General features: G+C 45.4%; 1 protein-coding gene across 3 annotated transcripts in view; it reads right to left on the reverse strand.

Annotated features, from left to right (window-relative positions):
• Nucleotides 1–884: 884 nt before the first annotated feature.
• The window catches only part of Gpld1 (glycosylphosphatidylinositol specific phospholipase D1), a 49,920-nt gene continuing 27,845 nt past the window's right edge, over nt 885–22,959 (reverse strand). For all 3 annotated transcript variants that reach the window (XM_023564719.2, XM_003468864.5, XM_023564720.2), the window contains 15 exons: nt 22,107–22,172; nt 20,399–20,519; nt 17,800–17,939; nt 16,244–16,430; nt 13,935–14,045; nt 12,679–12,753; nt 12,424–12,580; nt 11,806–11,947; nt 11,006–11,111; nt 10,831–10,924; nt 5,765–5,941; nt 5,259–5,419; nt 3,666–3,692; nt 3,496–3,546; nt 885–1,134 (listed from right to left, as the gene is read on the reverse strand). In XM_023564719.2, coding sequence (XP_023420487.2) covers nt 1,054–1,134; nt 3,496–3,546; nt 3,666–3,692; nt 5,259–5,419; nt 5,765–5,941; nt 10,831–10,924; nt 11,006–11,111; nt 11,806–11,947; nt 12,424–12,580; nt 12,679–12,753; nt 13,935–14,045; nt 16,244–16,430; nt 17,800–17,939; nt 20,399–20,519; nt 22,107–22,172 — 1,696 coding nt within the window. In that variant the 3' untranslated portion in view covers nt 885–1,053. The remainder of the gene's footprint in view (nt 1,135–3,495; nt 3,547–3,665; nt 3,693–5,258; nt 5,420–5,764; nt 5,942–10,830; nt 10,925–11,005; nt 11,112–11,805; nt 11,948–12,423; nt 12,581–12,678; nt 12,754–13,934; nt 14,046–16,243; nt 16,431–17,799; nt 17,940–20,398; nt 20,520–22,106; nt 22,173–22,959) is intronic.

A 22,959-nucleotide genomic window follows, 5' to 3' on the forward strand; every position in this document is an offset into this window, starting at 1 on the left:
TCCTTCTCCCTAAACGCTCCACACTGAAGCCTGGCCCAGCCGAGAGCAAGTAACACTAAGGCCCCCAGCCCTCCTGTTTGTCCCTCGCTTCCTTGGCCCTCATGCTTAGTTCTGTAGGCCCAACAAATGACCCCTAGCACAAAGAAAACGTTGCACTGAAATCTAGCAGAGCTCTACCACCTGTTAAAACAGCCATCTCCATGAAAGTTTCTGAGGGCACAGAAAGTTAATCAAATTTTAGTTCTATATTCATCACTTACTGGATAAAACAGAAAATGGACTGGTCCTTGTCAGAAAGGACCAGATCGCTAAGTGCTGTGGATTACCCCCACCCATGCTTTTCCTCCACTCTCCCCTCAAGGGCTTTTTCTGTGTATGGTGCTGTTAAACTTCAATCCGAATCAGGCCGGGCTTGGTCTGCTTCCTGTCACTGACAACACTAGAGTCAACAGCTTAAAAGAAGGAAGTGTCACTGTGGCCACAGTCAGCTGGCCTGACCACAGGCCAGGGGAGGAGGTTTTGGGCCTGCGATGAGGTGTACATCATGTGGAAGCATGTGGCGGTGAAGCAGTGAGGAGCTGGGGTCCCCAGACAACCCTCATGGCCCACTCCCTGCGCCGTGCTTCCTCCAGCCAGGCCCAGCCCCGCCATCTCCACCACCTCCCAATGCACCTTCAGTGGGGGCCAAACCTGGAACATAATCTAATAGCTAGCAGTAAAAAGGGGATTTTTAGGAGGTACTTTGTAGAGCCTGTCCAGGAGGTGACCACAGAGAGCACTTCCAGGCATCAGAGAGACAAGCATTCAACAGGTCAGAGCACGGGCAATAGGCAGGGAAAGAAGAAAGGAAACTTCAGAAGAGGGCTAAGCATAACCAGAGTGTCTGCTATTTCAAACTCCTGATGGAGTCAGTTTATTTCTAGGAAATTGCGAGTCTACTTCAGGAGCCCCACCACGGCTCCCCTGGATGCGCCATCTTCTCCACCAGAATGCTCACCCTGGCGACAACTTAGCAGGGGACCCAGGGCCAGGGGAGGAAGTAGAATGACCTTCTTAGCTGAGGCTATAGACGTGCAGCGCCCCAGAGAGCCGGGCTCCCAAAGAACTCCTTCCAGCAGCAACGACAACTTGGTTCTGTGGGAAACAACAGAATTCATGAGCGGTTCATAACATCTGCTAAGTTCCTACTGCATCTAAGCGTACCGTGCTCTGGCAATGACGCAGCACACAGCCAGATCCCACAGTTCAAGCACAAATGCTCCCCTCCCTTTTTAGCTACCACTTCCCAGATCTACAAGAACCACAGCTGAGGAAGTTCACCTGGATCCCCTCTGGCACATAAAGATTAAAGAAAACTACACCGATGCATGCTTGTTCTGGGATCTTTGCTGTGTGGTACCATGTTGACAGCATAGGCATAATACTAAAGACTTCCGCATGGGCTGCCTGTCTGTTCACACGCTCTCCCCGCTGCTGAGGCATTTTCAGATCCAGTCTTAAAGCTGCCTTCACTACCTGCTACAAGTTGTTAAACACGTTCAGTGATCTTAGCAAAATCTTCATACTCCCAAGCGTGCTTCATGAGGTATGGGTGATCAAACTTTGGGTTAGAGAAAAGTGTAACAGTTTCTCACTGACAAGTATTTAACACCCCAAGAGAGCCTAGAAATAATAATGGTTAACAGGTATTGCATCTTTACCATGTGTCAAGCCCTAGGCTTAGCCCTTTGTACTCTCAATACGCCAGTATCAGTTAAAACAGAAAACCCAAATTTTCAGAAAATTAACCAAACAGCAGCTTCCTCTCTTCCCTTATGGATGTACTGATTTGCCAAATGTGCTTGTACTCTGGCTGGGACCTCAGTCTCCTTTTCATTTCCTGATCAAGCTCTCCTTATTCCTAAAATCCTATGCTCCCTCGCTGCTGCCCTGTGCCCAGCTGAGTCTCCATTTTCCCGGGCACAGCACAGGGCCCATGGGCTCTGCAAGGCCTGTCCTGACCACCAGCACAGATTGCCACTGCAGGCTCCTTGGTCAGCATACATTGGCATCAGTGGTCTCACTGTTTCATTCTTTCACCTAAACTCTGTGTTCCTGGGGGCCAAGTCCATGGTCTGGGCTTCTGTGCCTGCCTTGCTGGTGCTCAGTGTAACACTCTGCTTGTTATACTCATTTGTCCCTTCCCTGCTGAACATCACAAACACACAGCAGTGTCATGACAAGGTTCAGAAATCTGAGCAGTGACAGCATTTCATGGACACATTCTAGGGCCATGTAATCCAGTTTGCTGCTGCCAGTTACATACTGTTCGCTTATCCTAGAAAAGGAAGTCTTCAAAATCATAGTAACTTTAGTAAGTCTCAGAGAAAGGCCACACTGATCATTCTCCAACTGTCAGTTTCCATTTTTTAAACAATACTTGGGATTGGGATACACTAAGCATGGTGAATGTAAAGATAAACCAGGTGAGACTTGGTTCCGGGAGTAATGCTCCTTTAACATCTAAGCCAAAACCTGTTTCATGTTTTACCTAACTTACCATGTGAATTAATCTAGTTTTTCAAGGGCACAGACTTTGTCTTTCCTTTGCTCATATTTCATTGCCTAGCACAGCTCTATACAATATCATTTCCTAAAATGAGTGAGTGGCATTAAAAGTTTAAAGCTGCATTTTAAGGAAAAACTCTCTAATCTGTGATAATTAAAATTTTAATTGTGTACACCCTTTGATCTAATAATCCTACTTCTATGATTCTCACCTATAAGGATGTTTGCACAGTTATATAAAAATACAGGTCAAGAATGCTCACAACAGCATTGTCTGTAATAATTTTTTTAAAAAGGAACCACAATATCTATGAAAATCTGAGCTGAAGAACTAAAGTAACATTCTTCCAAATAGTAAAATACTAGATAGCTATTAAAAAGGATCCAGGGTTCTAAGTGTTATTTTTTTTCTAGGAAGAAGCAAAATTGTGTGTGTGTGTGTGTGTGTGTGTGTGTGTGTGTGTGTGTGTGTAGAGTCATAGAAAATTCTAAATGTCTGGAAGAAAACAGCAAACTACTAACAGTGGTTATTCCAGTGCCAAGGGCAGCAGACGCTTTCTGTGAGGGGCGGGATAACGGCTCCTTTAGGCTTTGTGGGACGTGTGTCTCTGAGGCTCCCACAGCGAGGTAGCAGTGTATGCAGGCCATGATGGTGGCTGGGTTCTAATAAAAACTTATCTGTGGACACTAAGATTTGAATCTCATAAATTTCATGTCACAAAATATTATTAGAATTTTTCTTCAGCCACCTCAGTACATAATGACCACTCCAATTCTGGTGGAGCAGAAACAAGGAAGTGATAGCATTGTGTGTGCCTCTTTCCTTCTTCCACCTGTATGTTCCTTTTTCAAATAAAAATAAAACCTAAGTAAATTTTAAAAGTGAGATCATCGAATCCTGGCCCTGGAACAAGCACAAATGTCACAGAAATGAGTCCTGGTACTCACCTTCTCCTTTGACCTCACAGAGATCAGGGAACTCCCAAACCTTGAGCTTGCCTGTAAAATACGCCCTGTTAATGGACATTTGCAAACACACCATAATACGGTAAAAGTTGAAAACAGGAGGAAAGGGCACTTTTGGTAATTTTTCTTTCAGTCCTTCAAGAAGTACTTACTTCAGGAGAGATTAGTACATATTGGGCCTAAAACAAATAAGAGAAAGAGGGTGGTTAATGTTACTGCTCTTCATGTGGAGTTTTCATCAACTTTAATTATACCTTCCTGCTCACATTCAACGTTTCCAGATTGTCCTTACAAATGTGCATGTCCTTTGACCCTGTAAATTTCATTTATAGAAGTTTAGCTCCCAGAAAAAATCCAATTGTAAAAATGCATGTATGTATGCCATTATTATCCTTAACGGTGAGAACTGGTAAAAGTAACTAATAATGGTTACTTGCATAATTGTTAAACTAGTTTGTAGATAAAAATACTATACAGCTGGCATATACCTAATACATATGATTGTTACTCTAGAATAAGAATATCAGAAAGAGGAATCTCAGGACTAAACCCAAGGCCTCAGCACTGAGCTACATTCCAGCCCTTCTTTTATTTTTTTGAGACAGAATTGATTTTTAAATCAATTGTTAACAGTTACTACAGTGTGTGTATTTTTAAGAAAAGTTTTAGAACTAGATCTTGTTTCAAATCCTTGGTCTGCCATTTAGCAATGTGACCTTGAACAGATTTCCTCTGACCTTTAATTTCTTTACATGTAATTAGACACAAGAGCAACTTCATAGCTTTGGTGTAGATTAAATTATATGTAAGTCTTAGCATGTGAAAATAAATGCACAATAGACAGTAACAGTTTCACAAAAAATGCTAAAACACTCTGAAGGTTAACATGCACTAGCTCTACAGGTAGAATTTTAGGTAGGTGATTTTTAATTTTTTTCTTTATATTTCTGGGGCTTTCTTAAATTTTCACAGCAAGCTTTCAATCATTTTGTAACTTAAAAATATTTCTTAGATTAAAAATATCACCAAGGATTTAGCTCAGTGGCACAAGTGCCTGCCAGTTTGATCCCTAGTACCATAAATAAAATAAACAAACAAATAAATAGCAGTGGCCACATATTGGAGGTTCAAGAGTATGTAATTTAAGGAAACCCACCCGGGAAGAGGGACCAAACAAAGTAGTAAACAAGAAGCAAATGACTGGACATTTTCATGAAACTGCAGTGGCCCTAGCCTGTCTTCCTCTGCTTGGGTCCTTAGGCAGACAGTGACCGGCTGTGACAGGGACCAACGTGATACCAAGGCCAGCTCTATTCACATCTAGGCACAAATGCTGCACAGCTGCAAGAACTGCAGGCTGCTGGGGTCTGCCAACTCGGGGGGTGACTATTTCCTGACCCCTGAGCCCCAAGTGCAGACAAGGAAAGCTGCTTCATCTCTTGGGGGCATCAGAGAAGAGCCAGGGAGGGTAAGGGGCTGAGGACCGGACACACACTTCGAAGTCACGCCCCCAGTGATTTCCCCATTTGTCAGCAGCCCACTCAGCCAGGAACTCATCCATGGACGAAGGCGTGGGCGGTCAGGGCCCCCTCAGTCCCATCGCCTCTCTCAGCCCCACCTCTGGACACTGCTACACCAAGGATAAGCACTCAATGCAGGGGTCTCCGGCGCACACTTCACACCATAATAAGGAATCACCGGGGACCCCCACTCGCATGGTGAAGGACCTTTGTAGAGCACTTTACCTTTTCTTCTGGACATGGAGTTATCCATGATTTGCATTTGCCTGTCATGTCACCAAGGGAGATGTGTTGGCCGTTGTATATGTAAACTCGCCCATCTTCTCCCCCGAGCAGACCAGAGGTTACATCTGTGATCCTCAGTGGAGCTGCCGTTATAATTTCGTCTGCAAACAATAAAAACTGGGAGAAGTATCTGACTCCCCTGTCATCCTTTCCCCGTTTGGATCCTGACCCAGCCCCCCACATGTAATTAGCATTTCTTTTAAATTTTCTGCCCTGGTTCCTCCTCACAAAGTAAAAGGTGTTTTTTCACCATGTCTATCATCCATAGCAGCTGACACTGTGACCCTTACACTGCATCTTCAGAAATGCACCTTTACTCTGACACGTCCAGTTTTGGTCTTGTCCTACGCTGTCAACTATAAGGGCAGGGCCTCGCTCGTCTAATTAGATCACTGGTCCATTGGGCAAAGGAACTCCATGCTCGACCGAATGGGCGTTCCTCTTACCCACGCCATCATTGTCCAGGTCGCTGAGGTGCAGGACTCCGCCAAAGCGGGAGAAGCGGCGGTCCCCGCTGAAGGTGCTGAGCAGGGCAGGTGGCACATCCGGCAGCAGCTGGTATACCCGTGTGTTCCCTCCTTGGTGCAGGGTCATGGTCAGGAAAGCCATCTTGGACCTGTCATCTGAAACCAGCCAAAGAACCCGCTGGCATCATGGGTGAAGACGACACGGCACACCCTGCTCTGGCCTCGTGCACCCAGAAGCGCACAGGACCACCTTTTCCAAGCCCGAGGGCTCTGGCAGGGGGAAGGTACAAGTAGCTTGGGACAGAGATGTCAAAGGCTCCCGTCAGGTTCCTTCTTCCAGCCTTGCCCCGTTTAGTAGACGCCCCACGCAACCACTTTATTTTTACATCACAGTCTGACTTACAAGATCAAATGTGAGTGGACTTTGGATGAATAGGCTTTTCCCAAGGCCTTTCACAACCCAGTGCCTTCTTAAGGCTTGAGTACTGACTTGGGACCCTCTCTCCTCACTACACATCAGCTATAATAAACCGAAACCACAACCCAGTGTATTTAACTCCAGACCTTTGGACATAATGTGCCTCTGCCTGGGGTAGGCACCTCTTCTTTCAAACCCTCTACCTCCCCCGTACAAGGCCACCACCGGCCACGCCTGCTCTTCCTCCAGAAGTTGGTACAGTGTTCCTCTTCTGGAAGCCTTTCCTGCCCTGCTGTCTGACACAGGTGGAGCTGCCTCCGCTACCGGACCACACCATGCCAGCGCCTCCTTCAGACCCCATGCAGGACAGATCCTGCTCACTTGGGCCCCTTCTGGGTGACACAGTCTATTCCACATGGGGTGGGTCCTGGCGGTCGTTCGGTGTACTTTATCTAGTATGTTGCCTGGAGTCACACAAGCACTCAATACAAGGTGTGTTTTTTTTTTCTCGAATTGTGAACAAATTCAAAACTAGTTAGATTTTTGCTATAATAACTCAGAACACAGCTTTGATAAGAGATAAGTGATTTCTTCAAAAAAGCATAAGGGTGTCTATGGGTGGGTGGGATTTGTGGTCCTCTGAGAGGTTTCTGTGAACAGGACATGCAGGCAGCAGTAGTGATGGTAACAGACTCACACTAGGGCCTGATCCCTGTTGTGCATGCAACTGATGTGACTAATTGTGGCAGGTCATCCACTAGAAGCAACTAAGGGCTCAAAGCAGAGTTGCAGTGATAATCACAAATGACAGCCCAAAAACAGGAGATACGTAAGAGTCCTGTAAAATCTCAGGGTTCTGGGGCTTTCTGATACTGCAGTACATGATCTGACCCAACAACAGTACCCCCCAAGAAAGTTAAGAAAGCCCAACAGCTAACATTCAGAGTAAAGTCCAAAGTATTCAGCAGAAATGAGAAAAATTCTCATTTTCTTCTTTTTGTGCCTCCTGCAGCAAACCTGAGCTCCCTGAGTGACAGGACCCTGGTAATACTCCTAGCCGTCTGTCTGCCTCCAGCCTCTGTCCTTCCACAGCCAGAAGGACTGTGAGGACTGGCATGCTGCCTGCAGGGTGGGCATTGCCACCGGTCCTGCTGCCTGCGGAGCAGAGGGCCATGGCCACCCACCAGCCAGGCGAGGCCTCAGGTCCTTATTCTTCTGCCTCATCTGCTGACAGCAGATTCAAATCTGCCATGCAGACTACATTCTCCCACAGGGAATCCACCCCATGTATAGCTTAGGAGGCAAAATCAAAAAGCCTGCATATGGTTGCCTCCATCAGCACCATTCTCAAACCCAGCTATTACAGTTCCTAGGAAATATGCATCTTAACAGGTACAGAGGTTCAGGAGAAAGGAAGAATAGTTAGTGTCCTAATTTTACAGCAGCATGACAATCGTTAATAATGTATATTCCCCAACAGCTAGCAGAAAAGTTTTTAAATGCTCTGGTCACAAAGAAATGCTAACTCTATAAGCTGATGGATGTACTGAGTACCCTGATTTGTGTATTATATAATTAATTATAATCTTGTCTTGTAAATATGTATAATTAGTATGCACAACAAAAAATTAATCCAAGGCTAGGAACACAGTCACTCAGTGGTACAGCACTTCCCTAGCACATGCAAAACTCAGGGTTCAATCTTCAGCATCGCCAAAAAAAAAGAGAGAAAGGCATTTATTTTGATAACAAATTGAGTCAGAAATCCACTTCTCTTATGGTTTGAAATGACACAGATGGGGAAGAATTGTGATTAGTATTTACAAAGCGAACAGTCACCACATTCTATTAGAAGATATAATTTAGAGTATCTGCTTTGTAAATTCTCAGAGTTTAGAACTAAAAGGTTCAGATGCTTTAAAAGTTAGCCACTGAAAACACCTCTACCTTACATACAAAATAAAGGATTATCATATGTATTTTAGACAGCTAAGAGGGGAAAAAATAGTCAATGTTTTAGCATTTCTGTTCTATTATTTTTAAAAGTAACACAGAAGACCCTTTATTTTTAAAAGGGCCATATCCAGGGCCTTGGTGAATTCCCAAATCCTACCATCTTACTGCAGTGCTGACATACAAAACAAAGGATTATCATATACATAATCCTTGGCTCCAAGATGCCCAACAGGAGCTGTATGGTTAGGACACAGATACAGGGCGTGTAGCCTGTGCTGTCACACAGAGCACGTGTTTGGAATACTCTGGCTTGGCACGGTGTTCTCACCCATACGTAATCTTTAATTCTTTAACAAGGAGCCCCACATTTTTATTTGGCACTGGGCCTCACGTGTTATGTGGGTGAAATGCAATTTAAATGGAAAACTTGAGCAAAACTAGCAGATTGTATGACTGTCATAACCTGGCTGTAACATTATATTTTGCAGGATGTTATAGTGGGGGAAAACTGGGTAAACTCTTACTTGACTCTCAAGTACTTTTGACTGAATGCTAGTTTATTGTTAACTCAAAATAAATAGTTTGACTTTTTTAATGTATATGACATAAACATATAAATTAAACTTGCATTTTTTATTTTATAATTGCAAACATATTACATATATATATATATTTATATGAATGATATTAAAGGCACCAAAAGCAGGATCATCTGGGGAGCTGTAATTCCCGGCACCCCAATAGAACAGTGAGGAAAATAAGATCAATAATGTGTGTTGTAAGAGTTCAGAAATCACTATCTAAACTCTGTAAAAAAAAATAAGCAGGCGAGGAACTATTCCAATGACAAATCAGCAAACTTTGATGCTGAGTCACAGTTATAATGCTGACTTGGTGTTTTAATACTGTGTCCTTTTTTTAATACTGTGTCCTCAATCGTTGCGATAAAACCTTTAGTCATTTCTTTGCCAGAGTTACTTGTACTGATTACCCAAACCTCTGCCATTTTGTTTGAAACTGAAACCTTTGTGACAAATATAGATAACAGTTCTACCTCCAGGAATCCACCTAAGCACCAATCAGAAAGGCAGCTAAGGCTTTGTATGCGCATGTTCAGTAGTAGAGTAGACATGGAAGCAGCGTGTGTTTCCAGGTATAATATGATCCTGGCCTATGCATAAAGAAAGATGCAGCACAGGTATCAAAAGTCATATTTTATAAGAATGTATAACATGCTCAAGACATAAATAAATTAAAAGCTAAGTGTAAAAAGTATATAGTGTGACCTTCAGTTTTTACACACCTGATTAAGGGATGATTTTTTCTATATATTGTATGATCAAAAATTGGTATGAATTAAAAATTTTTAAAACCTGCTATGGTAAAAGACGCATTGCCAGTATTCTCCCACCAAACATTCTTCTTCGGTCAGTTACATCATTGCTGCGACCTTCTAAAGCAGTTCTCAAAATTCTCTTTCGCAAGTGACTTTAGTTACACTGTTGTGGCTGCCCTCATATCCTGAGACCATTCAAAACATTTACCTCTCATGGTCATTTGGACTTTGGGGAAGAGCCAAAAGTCGCACAGTGACAGATGTGGGGAGTAAGTGGATGTGAACACACTGGAATATTTTTACAAGCCTGCCTTTCTGCTGAATGGCACTGGGCAGCAGAATTCACTGAATTTTTTTATCACAACTTTGTAAAGACACTCACAAAAGAGGATTTCCACAAAAGAGGATTTGTTTCAGAAAGTAACAAGAATGACGGGATACGTGTGTTTAAAATGAGGGGGAGAATTTTAAAGGAGAATGATGGCAATGGGCATTTTCCTATAATAAATGGCTTAAATTTATAGCTGGGCATGGTGGTGCATGCCTGTAACCCCAGCACTCAGGAGGCTGAGGCAGGAGGACCTCTGCAAGTTTAAGGACAGCCTGAGCTACAAAGTGAGTTCAAGGCCAGCCTGAACTGCACATAAAACTCTGTTTCAAAAAGACAAAAATAAATAAATAAATTTAAACACTCACCATATTTTTTACCACCTTTTGTATCTTTCCTTAGTTTCACAGGTTATAACAGTAAGCATCATTCACTTTTATATTCTAGTGAGAGTTGGTTTTTGTTATGGTTTTTAAAACTTTTTTTCTCATAAAGTAAACAAAATAATGGTGTACTAAAATATATTCTCAGAATAGACCTGTTCCCCATAAACTAGTAAAATTCTTCAGCTCCAATGTCAGTAGGGGTAGAGGCTATAAAAACAATTATTTTCAAATGCCATTTTCAATAAACTTTTGAAACAGATATTCAATCCCGTTATGCACAGCAAGGGTTAAGTAATTCTGACATTACACATCCTACTAAATCAAAAGGAAAAAAATTAAACCCAGTTTGTTTTTTATTTTGTAGTACTGAGGACTGAAGCAGTAAATAACATTCCCAGCCCCATTTTGTATTTTGAGACGGGGTCTCATTAAATTACCTGGGTTGAGTTCAAACTTGTGATCCTCATGCCTCAGCCTCCAGCTGCTGTGTTTACAATCTTTGCCACCTCACCCAGCTTAAACCCAGTGCTGTCTGGCACCAGATCTCATGCCTTTTCAGCCAGTGAGGCACGATCAGGGAGACTCACAATTTAAAAAAGCAGGTACATGCACGTGACCTACCTCGAGTTGGGGCCCCAACCAGCAGCACTTGTGTCAAGGTCCCATTCATCATGACGTGGCCACTTGACAGGGAAGAGCCCAGTTTCCCCATTGCCTGTGAAATGTGACAGGTCAATGCAGTGCAGCGAATTCCACAGTATCATCCACTGTCTTGGGGACACAGGGGTTGCCATACCTTGTCCCCAGAAATGACAAACCCACTTTGGGAGCTGGGTGGGAAGTAGCCGTACACCTTGCCAAGGCTCTGGGTGTCCTTGTGCCTGTGAAGCGAGTGGCCCAGCCTGAAAGAAGCAGTGGACTGAGCTCGGTCAGGGGGCGGGGCACAGAGTGGCCAGGGATCCACCTCCACACAGGCCTCCCATACACCCCATCCAGTGATGCTGGTCCTGAAAGGGGTAACTGCTGGCGTTGATCCCAGCAGCATCCAGCTTCTCCAGGTCCCTCGGCCACCATTCTGCCCCCACCTGACAGCAAATATGGGATGCTACTGTCACAGGTAGAATGGTGCCGAGATCCTAAATTCTCGGACCTCAGAAGGGTACTGTATTTGAGGACGGGGTAAAGAAGCAACCAAGTTAAGATGAGCCCACTGACTGGGCCCTCATCCTTGCTGATGGGTGACTTTACAAGATGAGGAGAAGACACAGACAGGTCCCAAGGAAAGGCACATGTCAGGCCGAAAGGAAATACTTTAGAAGAAACCAACCCTGCCAACACCTTGGTTCCGAACTTCCAGCCTTCAGAACTGGTAGACAATTAATTCCTGTTTGATTACCCTGTGGAACTTTATTATGGCAACCCTGGAAAACTATAAACTTACTGATCATAGTTCTCATCTAAGATGGGGAAGCAGTGGGCTGCCAAGTCCCACTTGTCCTTCCAAGGGCAGGAACATTCTCACCCCTTGCCTGCACCCACACTGCCCGGGCCCCCAACAACTGTGCTCCTTGGTCCCCGGGCCCATGCCTGCCTTACCTGCTGACATTCTGCCAGGTCGGGCTTCCCACCAGCAGCAAGGTGCTGCCATTCACCGTGACGCCGTGCATGGAATAGCCAAACCAGGCGAAGTCCTCCTTGCCTCTTACCAGCCAGTCAGCCACCTCTACGCTCAGCTCTCCTGAACAAGACAGTGGCCCCTTTACAGTCAGTGAGGACCACAGGGGGCTGATGAGAAACAAGCTCATTCCCTGCGCTTACCCCAGAATGCGTAGATTTCATACTGATTCCAGTATGCTGATATCAGTCATAGAGCCCGTGTTTTACACCTAAATATGTTCTAGAGCTCATTTCTGTGCAGTAAGGATACTACTTAGAAAGACCCCTCTCTGTACAGATCAGAACAGGAAGTCTGTGGTCCTAAGTCACCTTTACATTTCTTTATTCAGAGAGACTATGACAATAACCAATTGGCCCCCTCGAATCTGAAGCAAGAAGTTGGGTCCCTTTTTGTATACTCAGAAGATCTACCCACATCATCTGTAAGACACTGTTGGAAAGTCTTGGTGACATTATATGGAAGAAAAAGGTCATAAAGAAAAGTATCAAGACAGAATGAGGAGCCGTATCTCTGTCCCCTGCCCCATGGGACTCTACCTTTGTTACTCCGGTGGGAGCCAGAATAAAATGCAGCCACCATGCCTTTTTGCTTCCCTCCACCCGGTGCAAAAGGAGAGCCAATCAGCAGGTCCGGTTCGCTGTCTCCACTCACATCTGCAGCCAGGAGTGTCCAGCCTAAGTTACAGTACACATCCTGCAGCGGGGGAACCCAAAACACGTTTGACTCAGCCCTGGAGGCATTTGGGGTGCAGAGCTCCAGGTTCCTGCACCTGGCCAAGGTGCTGAGCATACCTGGCAGGAGACGGTGATGTCAGGGAAAGAAGATAGTCTTCCTCCTTTGGAACCAAAGTAGATGTACACCGCGCCCTAGATGAAGACAGACAGTGACAGACCAGAGTGCTAAGCTGGGGACAGCTACCTTTAAAAGCAGAGTGCAAGTTGACTGTGAAATTAACACCGCTGTAAGCCTAACAGACCTGCCTGTGCCCTGCTACTGGGCTGATGACATTTTTAAAAATCTGTCCCTTCCATCAGAATGAGAGCCCCAAAAGCAAAACCTGTCATTGTTGTGTCTGCCTCCCAACATCACGCTCAGGGTTGGTCAGGTCACTATGCAGTGTGTCTGCAGGGTGGTTTACTCAATCCTGTTCCTCCAAGACCCAGATCACTGTCAGTTTCTTCCCCAAAGCCTCCCTACCCAGCCCATCACACTGCTGAGGGTCACACCACACTGTATCGTTCTGTAGCATCTGTATCGTTCACAGGCCAGGGGACACACTGCGCTATTATTCTGTGTGATGAGTCTGTTCTCTTCCACCTCATCTGTCTCCATCCCCCTTGACTCTATAAGCATTTACTTTCCGTCATGTGCCAAGATCTAGGCACACAGGTAGGCAGGATGCCTCCCTGCTCTCTCCAGAGCTGATGGACAGGTTGACTAGGATGCAGCTATGGTGGGTAGAAATGGGACAGGAAGTTGTGCAAGCACCGTGAAGCATCAATTGGCCCTGCCCCAGGACTGCATGACACTGCCTTCGAGGATGGACTGGAAGGAAGCTGGACAAGCAAAGGGCCTGCAGTGAGAGAGCCCACAGAGTAGGCTCGGGAAATGACAGAAGTTTCTGGATGTAGAATGTGGAAAGACCTGCCTGGGAGGGTAACAGACAAAAAGCCTTTGACCTCCAAGGTCACATGCACCCAGGGCTTGGGCTGTATCACGTATGGAGAACAAGTGGGAAAACAGCCCGTGGTGAGCCCACGACCTTGGTAAGAAAGCCAGCAGCAGGCAGTTCCGGGCATGAAAGGGTGAGGCCAGGAGAATCCGTGCTACACACCAGCTGCCATTTGTCTCCCTTGCTAGCTGGCACTTTAGAGCAGTGCAGAAAGCAAGACTAAAATACTTGACTGAAATAAGGCTAGGGAGGCAGGAACAGATGCCACGGGAACCCCAGCTCACATCAGGAGCTGGGTGGGGATCTGCCCTGCTCCAGGACTCTCCCAGCAGGGCTCCCCTCACAAGATACTTCCCCTGACCCCTCCAGCCTTACTTTGTACGTGAGCTGCTCGGAGCCCACAGAGGGTGCTCCCACGGCCAGATCAGGAGCCCCGTCCTTGTTAAAGTCCAGCACAGCCACAGCCGAGCCAAAGCGACCTGAGGGCTAAAAAGGCACAGGTTACAACCTGGGCCCGGCCTGGGCAGAGCTCTGAGACCCTCCAAGGAGACAGCCTGGATGCCACCCACCACCAAGGCTGCAGCCCCCACAACCATCCAACCTGTCACACAGCTGTGACAGCAGTGGAGTAGCTCTGCCCCAGGGGTTGGTGGCATCTCTGACCACCCTGAGGGGACACCAGGGGACTAGAAAGCAAAAGGGATAAATTCATAGCTCCAAGTTGGTAGAAGATGGGTCTTGTGTGCTTTTCATCCCAGAGCAAAATACCAGACACTCTTCAAAAGTGTCTCCAGCAAGCACAACGTGCACCAGCAGCTGACATGGCTTGACTACCCGTCATGCTGCCTGGTGCAATAGCTGCTAGCTAAATACGGCTATTTGAGATCAGTGTTAAGAAGTTAAAAATTCAGTTCTTCAGCTGTACTGGCCACATCTCCGATGTTCAGAAGCCTGCACTTACTGGCTCCCAGGCTGGGCGCCACAGCTCTAGAACATTCCACACAGGAAGCTCATTCCAGTCCCACAGGAAGTTCTGCAGATGTGCTACAGTACACTGCACTCAACACCTGACAGAGATTAAGGTGGGAGCTGTCTCCCCACTCCGTTTACAGATGGAAAACTCACTCTTCAGTGACAGTTTTCCTCTTAGCTGGATTTTCTACACATTTCGTCTCTTACTGTCTAAAATCCCTGTAGGCCTAAAATTGAGTCATCTGTCCTCCACTCTTACCCAACCTGTCCCATGAGAGCGTCTCACACAGTGATGCTTGCCACACTGCCTGTGTCCCAGTGCCCCCTCTATGACTTATGAGATCATTTCTTACACTGCATCTGGCACCTGTGAACACACTTTTTGATGAGGCAAGAACCTGATAGACTGGAAGACTTCTTGGGGACAGCACGTGAGGCCGGGGTGGGGACTTTTGTCACCTGCAGCTGTGCTGTCAGGACCTGGCTGTCTGCCTGATCAGCAGGAAGAGTGAGGAGACAAGGCCTTGGGGTGTTCAGCCTTTTTCTGTGGGCCACAGCACAGGCTCATGGCACCTCAGGTCCATGCCTCCATCTCATCACCAAGATTATACAGGAAGATGGGAAGCTTCCCACCCCATCTGTAGGAGTTTAGGGGCCACACTCTGCATCGTGGCCTATGGGGGGCACGGCGGGGCGGTAAGAACAACAGTAACAGGCCCATTTATTTTGGAAACCTTTCACATGGTATCAGGAAACTCCAGAACAAAGGACAGCCTATGGGACTGAGGGACAGTGGGACTGTGGGAGCTCCTGCCCTGGCCAGCCCAACTCATTTACACGCCTGCACTCCTTAGCACCTAAACTGATCACATGCCATTGGATTCTTGGCTTTTTAAAAGTTTGCCCTGGTGTCACATCTTACTTTCTCTTTACAGAATCAACTATGAAAGAGAAGCATCTTGCCCAGGAACAGAACTTGCCAAGGCAGGAAGCCTGGACTTGGAATGAGGTTCCAGGCTTCCCGCCCCAACTGCGTGAGGGTCCACGCCCCGGCCCACATCCCCAAAGGCTCCTCATCCCCAGTGACAGGCAGCATGCTCTGCCCACTTCGTTCTGTGCAGGTGAGGACCAAGGCCCTGGCAAGCTCTCCGGGCCCAGCAATCGCAGAGGAATTAGCGCTCAAGTCCATGAGGAATACCATACCTGGACAGCTCCTGCGAGTTTCTTTGGTAATGAATAAGCACTCGAAGCAAAGGGGTGACATCTGACAGAGACTGGGATCTAATCACGGCCAGGGCCCATGGGGGTGTTTCATTTTCTCACTAACGTTCCATGATAATGTCTGATGTTAACACAGAGAAACTGGGGAAGGAGCCATGAGAACTCTTTGTATTGTCTCTATACTTTTCTGTGCATCTCAAATGCTTAGAAAGTTTTAAATATATGTTTTATAGAATCAAAAAAATCACATCCTCACTGGTCACTTAAGCAGTCCTAAACAGCATGTGAGTTTCAGGAAGCCATGAAATACTTAAAGTTAAGGATGCATGAGTAAATGACATGAATGTGGCTTTAAAAATTAAAACAAACAGCTTGCAACTGTAGTCCACAAACTGTTTACCTGTTACGGCTTGCTCATCCCAGAGATTTTGCCATCAGATGCAGGCAGTGGCCTCTTCCCCCCTAGAAGAGAAGGATGGCTCGGGCCTCACCTGGGTGCCCTCCAGGACCCTATGCGCCTCCTTGTCCAGGTCCAGGTCGATGGGTGGCAGGCCCTGGTCGCTGCCGTAGATCAGGTACACGCGCCCAACCTGGAAGTGCCCGGGGCGACTGTAGCCCGGTGCCCCCACCACAAGGTCACCGTGCCCATCCTGGTTGAGGTCCGCTGAAGCCATGGCCCTTGGGAAGAGAAGGACTCACGCGGTCCACCAAGCAGGCAGTGAAACTGCCTGCCACCTCTTTGTTCTCTAGAAGCCACATTTAATTTTCTCTCACTGATTGCCCGGCCTTGTGGGTGACAGTAATATCATCTACAAGGCTGTACGGTCTGTATGACATACTGTCTCGCTCTGGAGGGGAAGGCAGACACAGCACAGCCTCTGGGGGTCTCGGACCCCAAAACTTCACAAAGCATCCCATCTCCTTAGTTCCCTGAGATCAAAGGACAATCAAACACCACACAGCTATCAGCTGCTTTCTGATCTGCTCAATGCATGGCAGTGTCATGCATTAAAGATGATTCTGCATTTATTTCCACCAGACCTACACAGGGCAACTTTGCTGGGTCAAATCAAGCACCCTGCATATTTAGTGAGTGCATCCAAATAGGACTGATGACACATCAGTTTGCAGAGATGGACAGCACAGTTGAGGTTCAAAGGTCATTATCAGGATCACAAAGTCCAAGAGCCCCACAGAGAACAGATGATAGGATAGCGGGAAGGGAGGAGAGCTTCAGGGGGCTAGAAACCTGCTGGGAGGAGCAGAATCTTCTGCTGAGCCTTGCAGTTCCTGGCTCTCTGATGCTGTGTGCTGGCTTGCAGAGGCCCGTGGGAAGGCCCTAACCCTAACCCTAACCCTAATGTGCCTGCTAGCATTACAGCAGGCCTTGTCTGGCCCTTTCAGGCAGTTGGCCAAAGCTCATGGTTGGCAAGTGAATGGCAGAAAAGGGTCAGGGTTTGCCCTCCCCCGCCGCCTGTGCCAAGGTTGAACACATCAGGCACCCAAAAAGGAAGGACTGTCACCAAACTGCCCTGAGAAAAGGCTTGTCACCCATATTTAAGAAATGTGATTTTAATAAAGAGACATCACCAAATACTCCAGAAAACAGTCACTTTTGTATATTTGGGCCAAGTTTTAGACCAATTTTAAAATCAGAGGACTCTCTAGCAATTTATTTGTAAAATTATAGTGTAATCAAAACACCATCATCACCCTCTGCTTATGTCTTCTAATGTCATTAGATTGCTAAAAAAAAAAAAAAAAAAAAAAAAGAAAGAAAGAAAGAAAGAAAAAAATCTGTGAGACTATATCCCCAAGAGCACTGGATCTTTACAAATACTCTGAAAAAAATAAGACTTATCTTATCATACTTACTTAGCAAAATGACAGTTCATTGTATCATCTTTAAAATACCTTATCCATAGAATCTATATTATTCTTCTGATGATGAATTCATTGAAAAATAAAGTGGTAAGGGATGCCATTTGTGAATAAGTGAGTGAGGTATAGAAGGAACTATTCCCAAGACAGATAAACTCGTACATACCAACCAAGCCTGGCATAGGGCAGGGACACGTAGTATGATCCGGAGGGCCTGGAGATATGCTTCAGGGAGTTCTCGGAGCTGCCCATAAGCATGGTCCGTAGGTTCCTTTCCAAATTCTGGTACACGAAGGTTACGGAATCCTGAAATCAGTGTTATCATAGACAGGTAAAGACACAGCATAATCAACGAAAGCTATGGAACTTTTGTTTTTGTTTTTATTTTAAAGAGAATGAAACAAAACAAAACAGAACAAAGCAGATCAGAACAAAACAATGCAAGCAACACAGGATTTCAAAACAAGACAACAGGAAATCAACAGAGGCTACCAGAATGTCTCATTTTCTTCAAAATAGTTGTCCATATCTTCCCACACAATGAATTCAAACAAAACAAAATAGTATAAAACCCATCAAAACAAAAGAAAGAAAGTATTACAGGCCTTCAAAACCAGGCAATAGGAAAATCAACAATGACTACTGAAATATCTCTTGTTCTCTTCAAAATAGCTGTCCATACCGTCACACACACTGAAATCAAATAATAGAAAACAAACTAAAACCAATCAAAACAAAGAATAAAGGCAGTATTGGACTTCACAACAAGATGATAGAAAATCAGCATTGGCTACCATAATGTCTCGTTTTCTTCTAAGTAGCTGTTGATAATACCACACGTAATAAAATCATTTTTTATAAATGCTTTAGGATTAGTTCTAGGCAGGTATAACCCTATGCATGTACATCTATCCTTTCTATATTAGAGTGGAAAACAAAACAAAATATAAGAAAAATAAGAGACAAATAATAACAATAATGAAGACCCCAAAACTTGGGTTTTTACAAGTATTAATAAAACATTGGTTCTGTCCTCAATCAATTCCCCTGCCCCCATGGTCTGCTGAGCGAGACAGGAGACAGAGCCCAGCAGGCAGGGCTGGCATGGGAAGGTTATCTGGGACATAGTACTCCAAACCGAGTCAGGATGGCCTCCTGATTTGCAGAATCTGACTGAATGAAGCCATCTTTATGGACTGAAGTTTGAGAAAATACAAGTTCACACCACCTAGAATCCTAATGGCGTTTGTATATATGTAGTTATTTTTCTCCAAACAAATGAACTAGACAGCAGAAACACCCTCTAAACCACACGCATATTGAGATACCACTGCCCACAGTTTGAATGTCCAGAAACAGGTGGCACAGAGGCCACATGCACAGCAGAAGCTGTGTGCTGGGGCGGAGGAGACAAGACCCTCAGCTGAATCACCCTTAATGTGCTTGCTGCATCTGCGATACTGAGAGCAAGATGGCCAGGTACCAGAGCCATCCAAGCTAAGAGGATGCTTCAAGCTGCAATTCTCTGCTGGTCAGCAGTGTTGAACATTTTCCACTTTCCATTTTCCTGTTGGCCATTTGTACTTCTTCTGCAGTGTCTATTAATTTCACTTGCCCATTTTGGATTGGGTCTTTTATTTTGGTGGGTCTAATTTTGTTGAGTTCTTTAGATATTCTAGAGATTAGCCTATTTAAGGAGTAGCTGGCAAACATTTTTTTTCCCTAGTCTGTAGGTTGTTTCTTCATTCTGGTGGTTGTTTCCATTGCTGTGCATAATTTTTTACTTTGATCTGATCCTGTTTATTGATTCTGGATAGTATTTCTCATGCAAACAGGGTATTCAAAGTCCTTACCTCTGTCTATGTCTTCAACAAGTGCACCTATTTTATCTTCTAGCAGATTAAGCATTTCTATTTTCATATTATGGTCTTTGATCCATTTTTTTCCCATTTTTATTGTTTTAGCACATGGCAGGAGTTAAGGTTCTAGATTGAACCCCATTTCATCTGAAGTGCCAGTCTTCCCAGGATGATATATTAAAGATGCTATCTTTTCTCCAGCATATTCTTTTGGCCCCTTTGTCAATGACCAGCTGATTGAATGCCTCACACTGTACTTTGTCCCTTTTCTTGTGTTCTAGTTTCCTCAAATTTCCAAACATTCTGAAACCTCGCCAAGCCATAATCAGAAGTATACTCTTTCCCTAGTGAAGTACCACCAACTTCCCGTGGCCTGGCTCAAATGTTATCTCCTCTCAGAAGTCACCTCTGATTGCCTCCAAGATCAAAAGGACCTCCTGACTATCTAACATCCCTTTACCCCACCATGGTATTTGGTGCACTCTATCCAAGGTGGTTATTTTTTTTAATCTGTCACTTTTATTAGTCTGGAGTCTAAAGGTTGATCTATTTCCTTTTCATGGTATAGCCCCATAGTAGTGTGGCCTGATAAAAGACGACTCCACGGATAAAGTGACGCCCCTCACTATAAGGCTGCACACAGTGGACCTTCAATGTTGCTGTTAAGTGTGGACCTAGGCCAAAGATGGCTGATCCAGGGTGGCCAGGGCCGCCTTGGACTCCCTCAACTTGACAAAGGCCAATGAGGTCTTGACTTAGGGAATCTCTAGAACAAGCCACGTTTAGAGACCAAGGCCAGTCAGTGGCCTGGCAAAAGGCCAGGTAACGTTCCCTAGACAGCTGATACCCAGGAGTCCACAAGGGGGCCACACAAGCAGTAGGAGGTACAAAGCAGAAGGTTCTCACCGGAGTCCAGGAATCCACGTGATAGAACACGCCTCTTTCTGTATAGTTTATATTTTTTCCAGTGTGCTTGATTACAGATGCAGTCAAATTCCTATAGAAACCATTTTTCTGCACTTTTGAGCTGTTAAAGAGACAAGAATAAGATGGTTAAGATTGAGAAAGTAACCAACCATTGGACTACTGAATTAAAGAATATAGTCATGTTAACCCCAGGTTAAAAGATGCCAGAATCTCAGCACCTGTAGGCCAGAAAAATGATATAAAAGCAAAAATCCTAGAACCTTCTAGTAAAATCTTTTACTGAATACATTCCAAAGCTTAAAAATCCTTTCTTATAATAACTGCTGCTCTGTGGCAGGGTGGCTCAGTGGTAGAATGCATACTTGGCATGCGTGTGGCCCTGAGTTCAATCCCCAGCATCACTGTCACAAAAAAAAAAAACCCTGACATTTTCCATAATCTCAAAATATTTCAATATTTCACATAAAAGAAACAAGTCTACAACAGGTGGGAAAAGTAGTAATCAGATCGTTTAACCAGTCTGTAAAACAGATTCCCAGAGGAGCCAGAAAATCTCTAGAAGCGAAGAAACAGGAGGCCAGCAGTAGCCACAACCACAGGAACTCTGGGAAAAACGGGGGTGCCAAGGGCAGCGCCCTGATATCCACAGCCAGGGAGCCCCTGGTGTGCAATTCGGTTTCTGTTTTGTAATAGTGGGGACTGAACCCAGGGCTTTTGCACTGAGCTATATTCCCATGCCTTTTTAAAAAAATTCTTTTTTGAGATAGACTCAATAAATTGTCCAGGCTGGGTTTAAACTTGAAATCCTCCTGCCTCTGTCTTCCAGAGTGCTGGGGTTACAGGTATGTGCTGCCAGACCCAGCTTCAATTCAAAAAAATTTTAAAAACCAACCAAATTCACCTCCTTGGAAAGCAATGAGACATTACATAACTTTTCTGCATCTTATAAATTCCTCTGAAATACTAACATCATTCTCCTCAAGGCCTCTTATCACAAGGCCCTCTCTTTGAATTTCTAATATTTGCTCACCCTTAAGTATCTCATCATTTCATCCAGCACAACTCTCCAGGAGCCTGAGCTGGGACCCTCTGGGCACATTCCCAGATCACCCAGCCTCTGTCCTTCCTTAGGCTTGTGAACATTTACAATGACTCGTTCCGTGCCCAGGCACCTGCTCGGCCACTCACCCTGAGAGCAGGAGGCACCCGTCCACAGTGCCCTCTCACACCTAAGGGAGCTTCTGGCACCCATGACTAATACCCGCCATTTCAGTATTTGTACCATTTTAGTCTGCTATTTTGCTAGTGACATATATCAATTTCTATTAATAATACCAGTGAATGAATGATGCTCGGTACCCAGTGGCACCAGCAGGAGATACCAGCAGTAGCCAGGATGAAAGCTGGGTAAGGGCTATGGAGAAAAATGATAACGACCAGAGCGTGGAGAACACCAAGTATTGCCAGAGAGCACTGCGCATTCATGAAGCACAGCCAGGCTATGGCCACGGGGCAGAGGAGGAATCTTCACCTCAACAACTCGCATCTTGCTTAAAAGTCATCCGGCTCTGCATGGCAGAGGTAGAATTGAAGCAGATACTGGTCTACAGACCCCAAGCTCTCAACCACGCCCTCCCACCCTGGGCAAGGTGATCTTTTCCCAGGACCGATTCTGGAATCCACTCACCTCTGGCTGTTGTTTCGCTGGCCGCCACACGCGATGAACAGGGGGTTCTTGGGGAGGTCACAGTTGCTGGGGGATAGTACAGTGAGTTAGGCATGTGTCCACCTGTTTCCGAAGCATGAATTTTACTGAGAGACAAGAGTGCAGTTTAAATCCCTCTCAGAAAGCTTAGGGTGCTCATTGCCTGGTCATAGAGGACCCAGTAGGAGCCTGAGTCTTTCCAGATAGAGTGGCTAAGGTGACTGAGGTTTGGGAAAGGGTCCCCCAGCCTCATGCTCCAACTCACACCTCTCCCTGGCCTCTCCCCACCAAGCCACTTTCAGCTAATATGAGATGTCATGGAATCAGAGACAATACAAATCATTCCCCTCTACAACTTCCACCCAGTTATGCCCATTTCCACTCAAATATATCTGAATTGCTCAGTTTTACTTTTTAAAAACAATTCTAGAGCCCAACATGGTGGTGCATGCCTATAATCTCAGCATTCAGGAGCCTGAGGACTGCTGTGAGTTCAAGGCCAACCAAAACTACAAAGCAAGACCCTGTCTCAAAAAAAAAAAAAAAAAAAAAAACCTCTACAAGTTAAACAGTTAAATAGGAAAAGAAGTAGCCCCATTACAAGCAAAGAGACCTCTGAGGTACCAGAGAGTGGACTCTTTCCATGAGGTTTCCCCGGTTCCCAAGAGAAGCACTGGGGCAGAGCATTTGCCTTCTACGAGTGTCCCTCAGGAGACCACACTGCAGGAGAAGATGCGCAGCTGCGCACCTGTAATCCCAGCCATTTGGGAGGCTGAGGCAGGAGGATTGAGAATAAGAGCACAACCTGGGGAAATAAGCAGTGTGCCTTTTCTTC

The sequence above is a fragment of the Cavia porcellus genome, unplaced genomic scaffold (genome assembly GCF_034190915.1).
Source record: "Cavia porcellus strain 051 isolate PalLab524CR breed Dunkin Hartley unplaced genomic scaffold, mCavPor4.1 scaffold_13, whole genome shotgun sequence".
Lineage (NCBI taxonomy): Eukaryota > Metazoa > Chordata > Mammalia > Rodentia > Caviidae > Cavia > Cavia porcellus.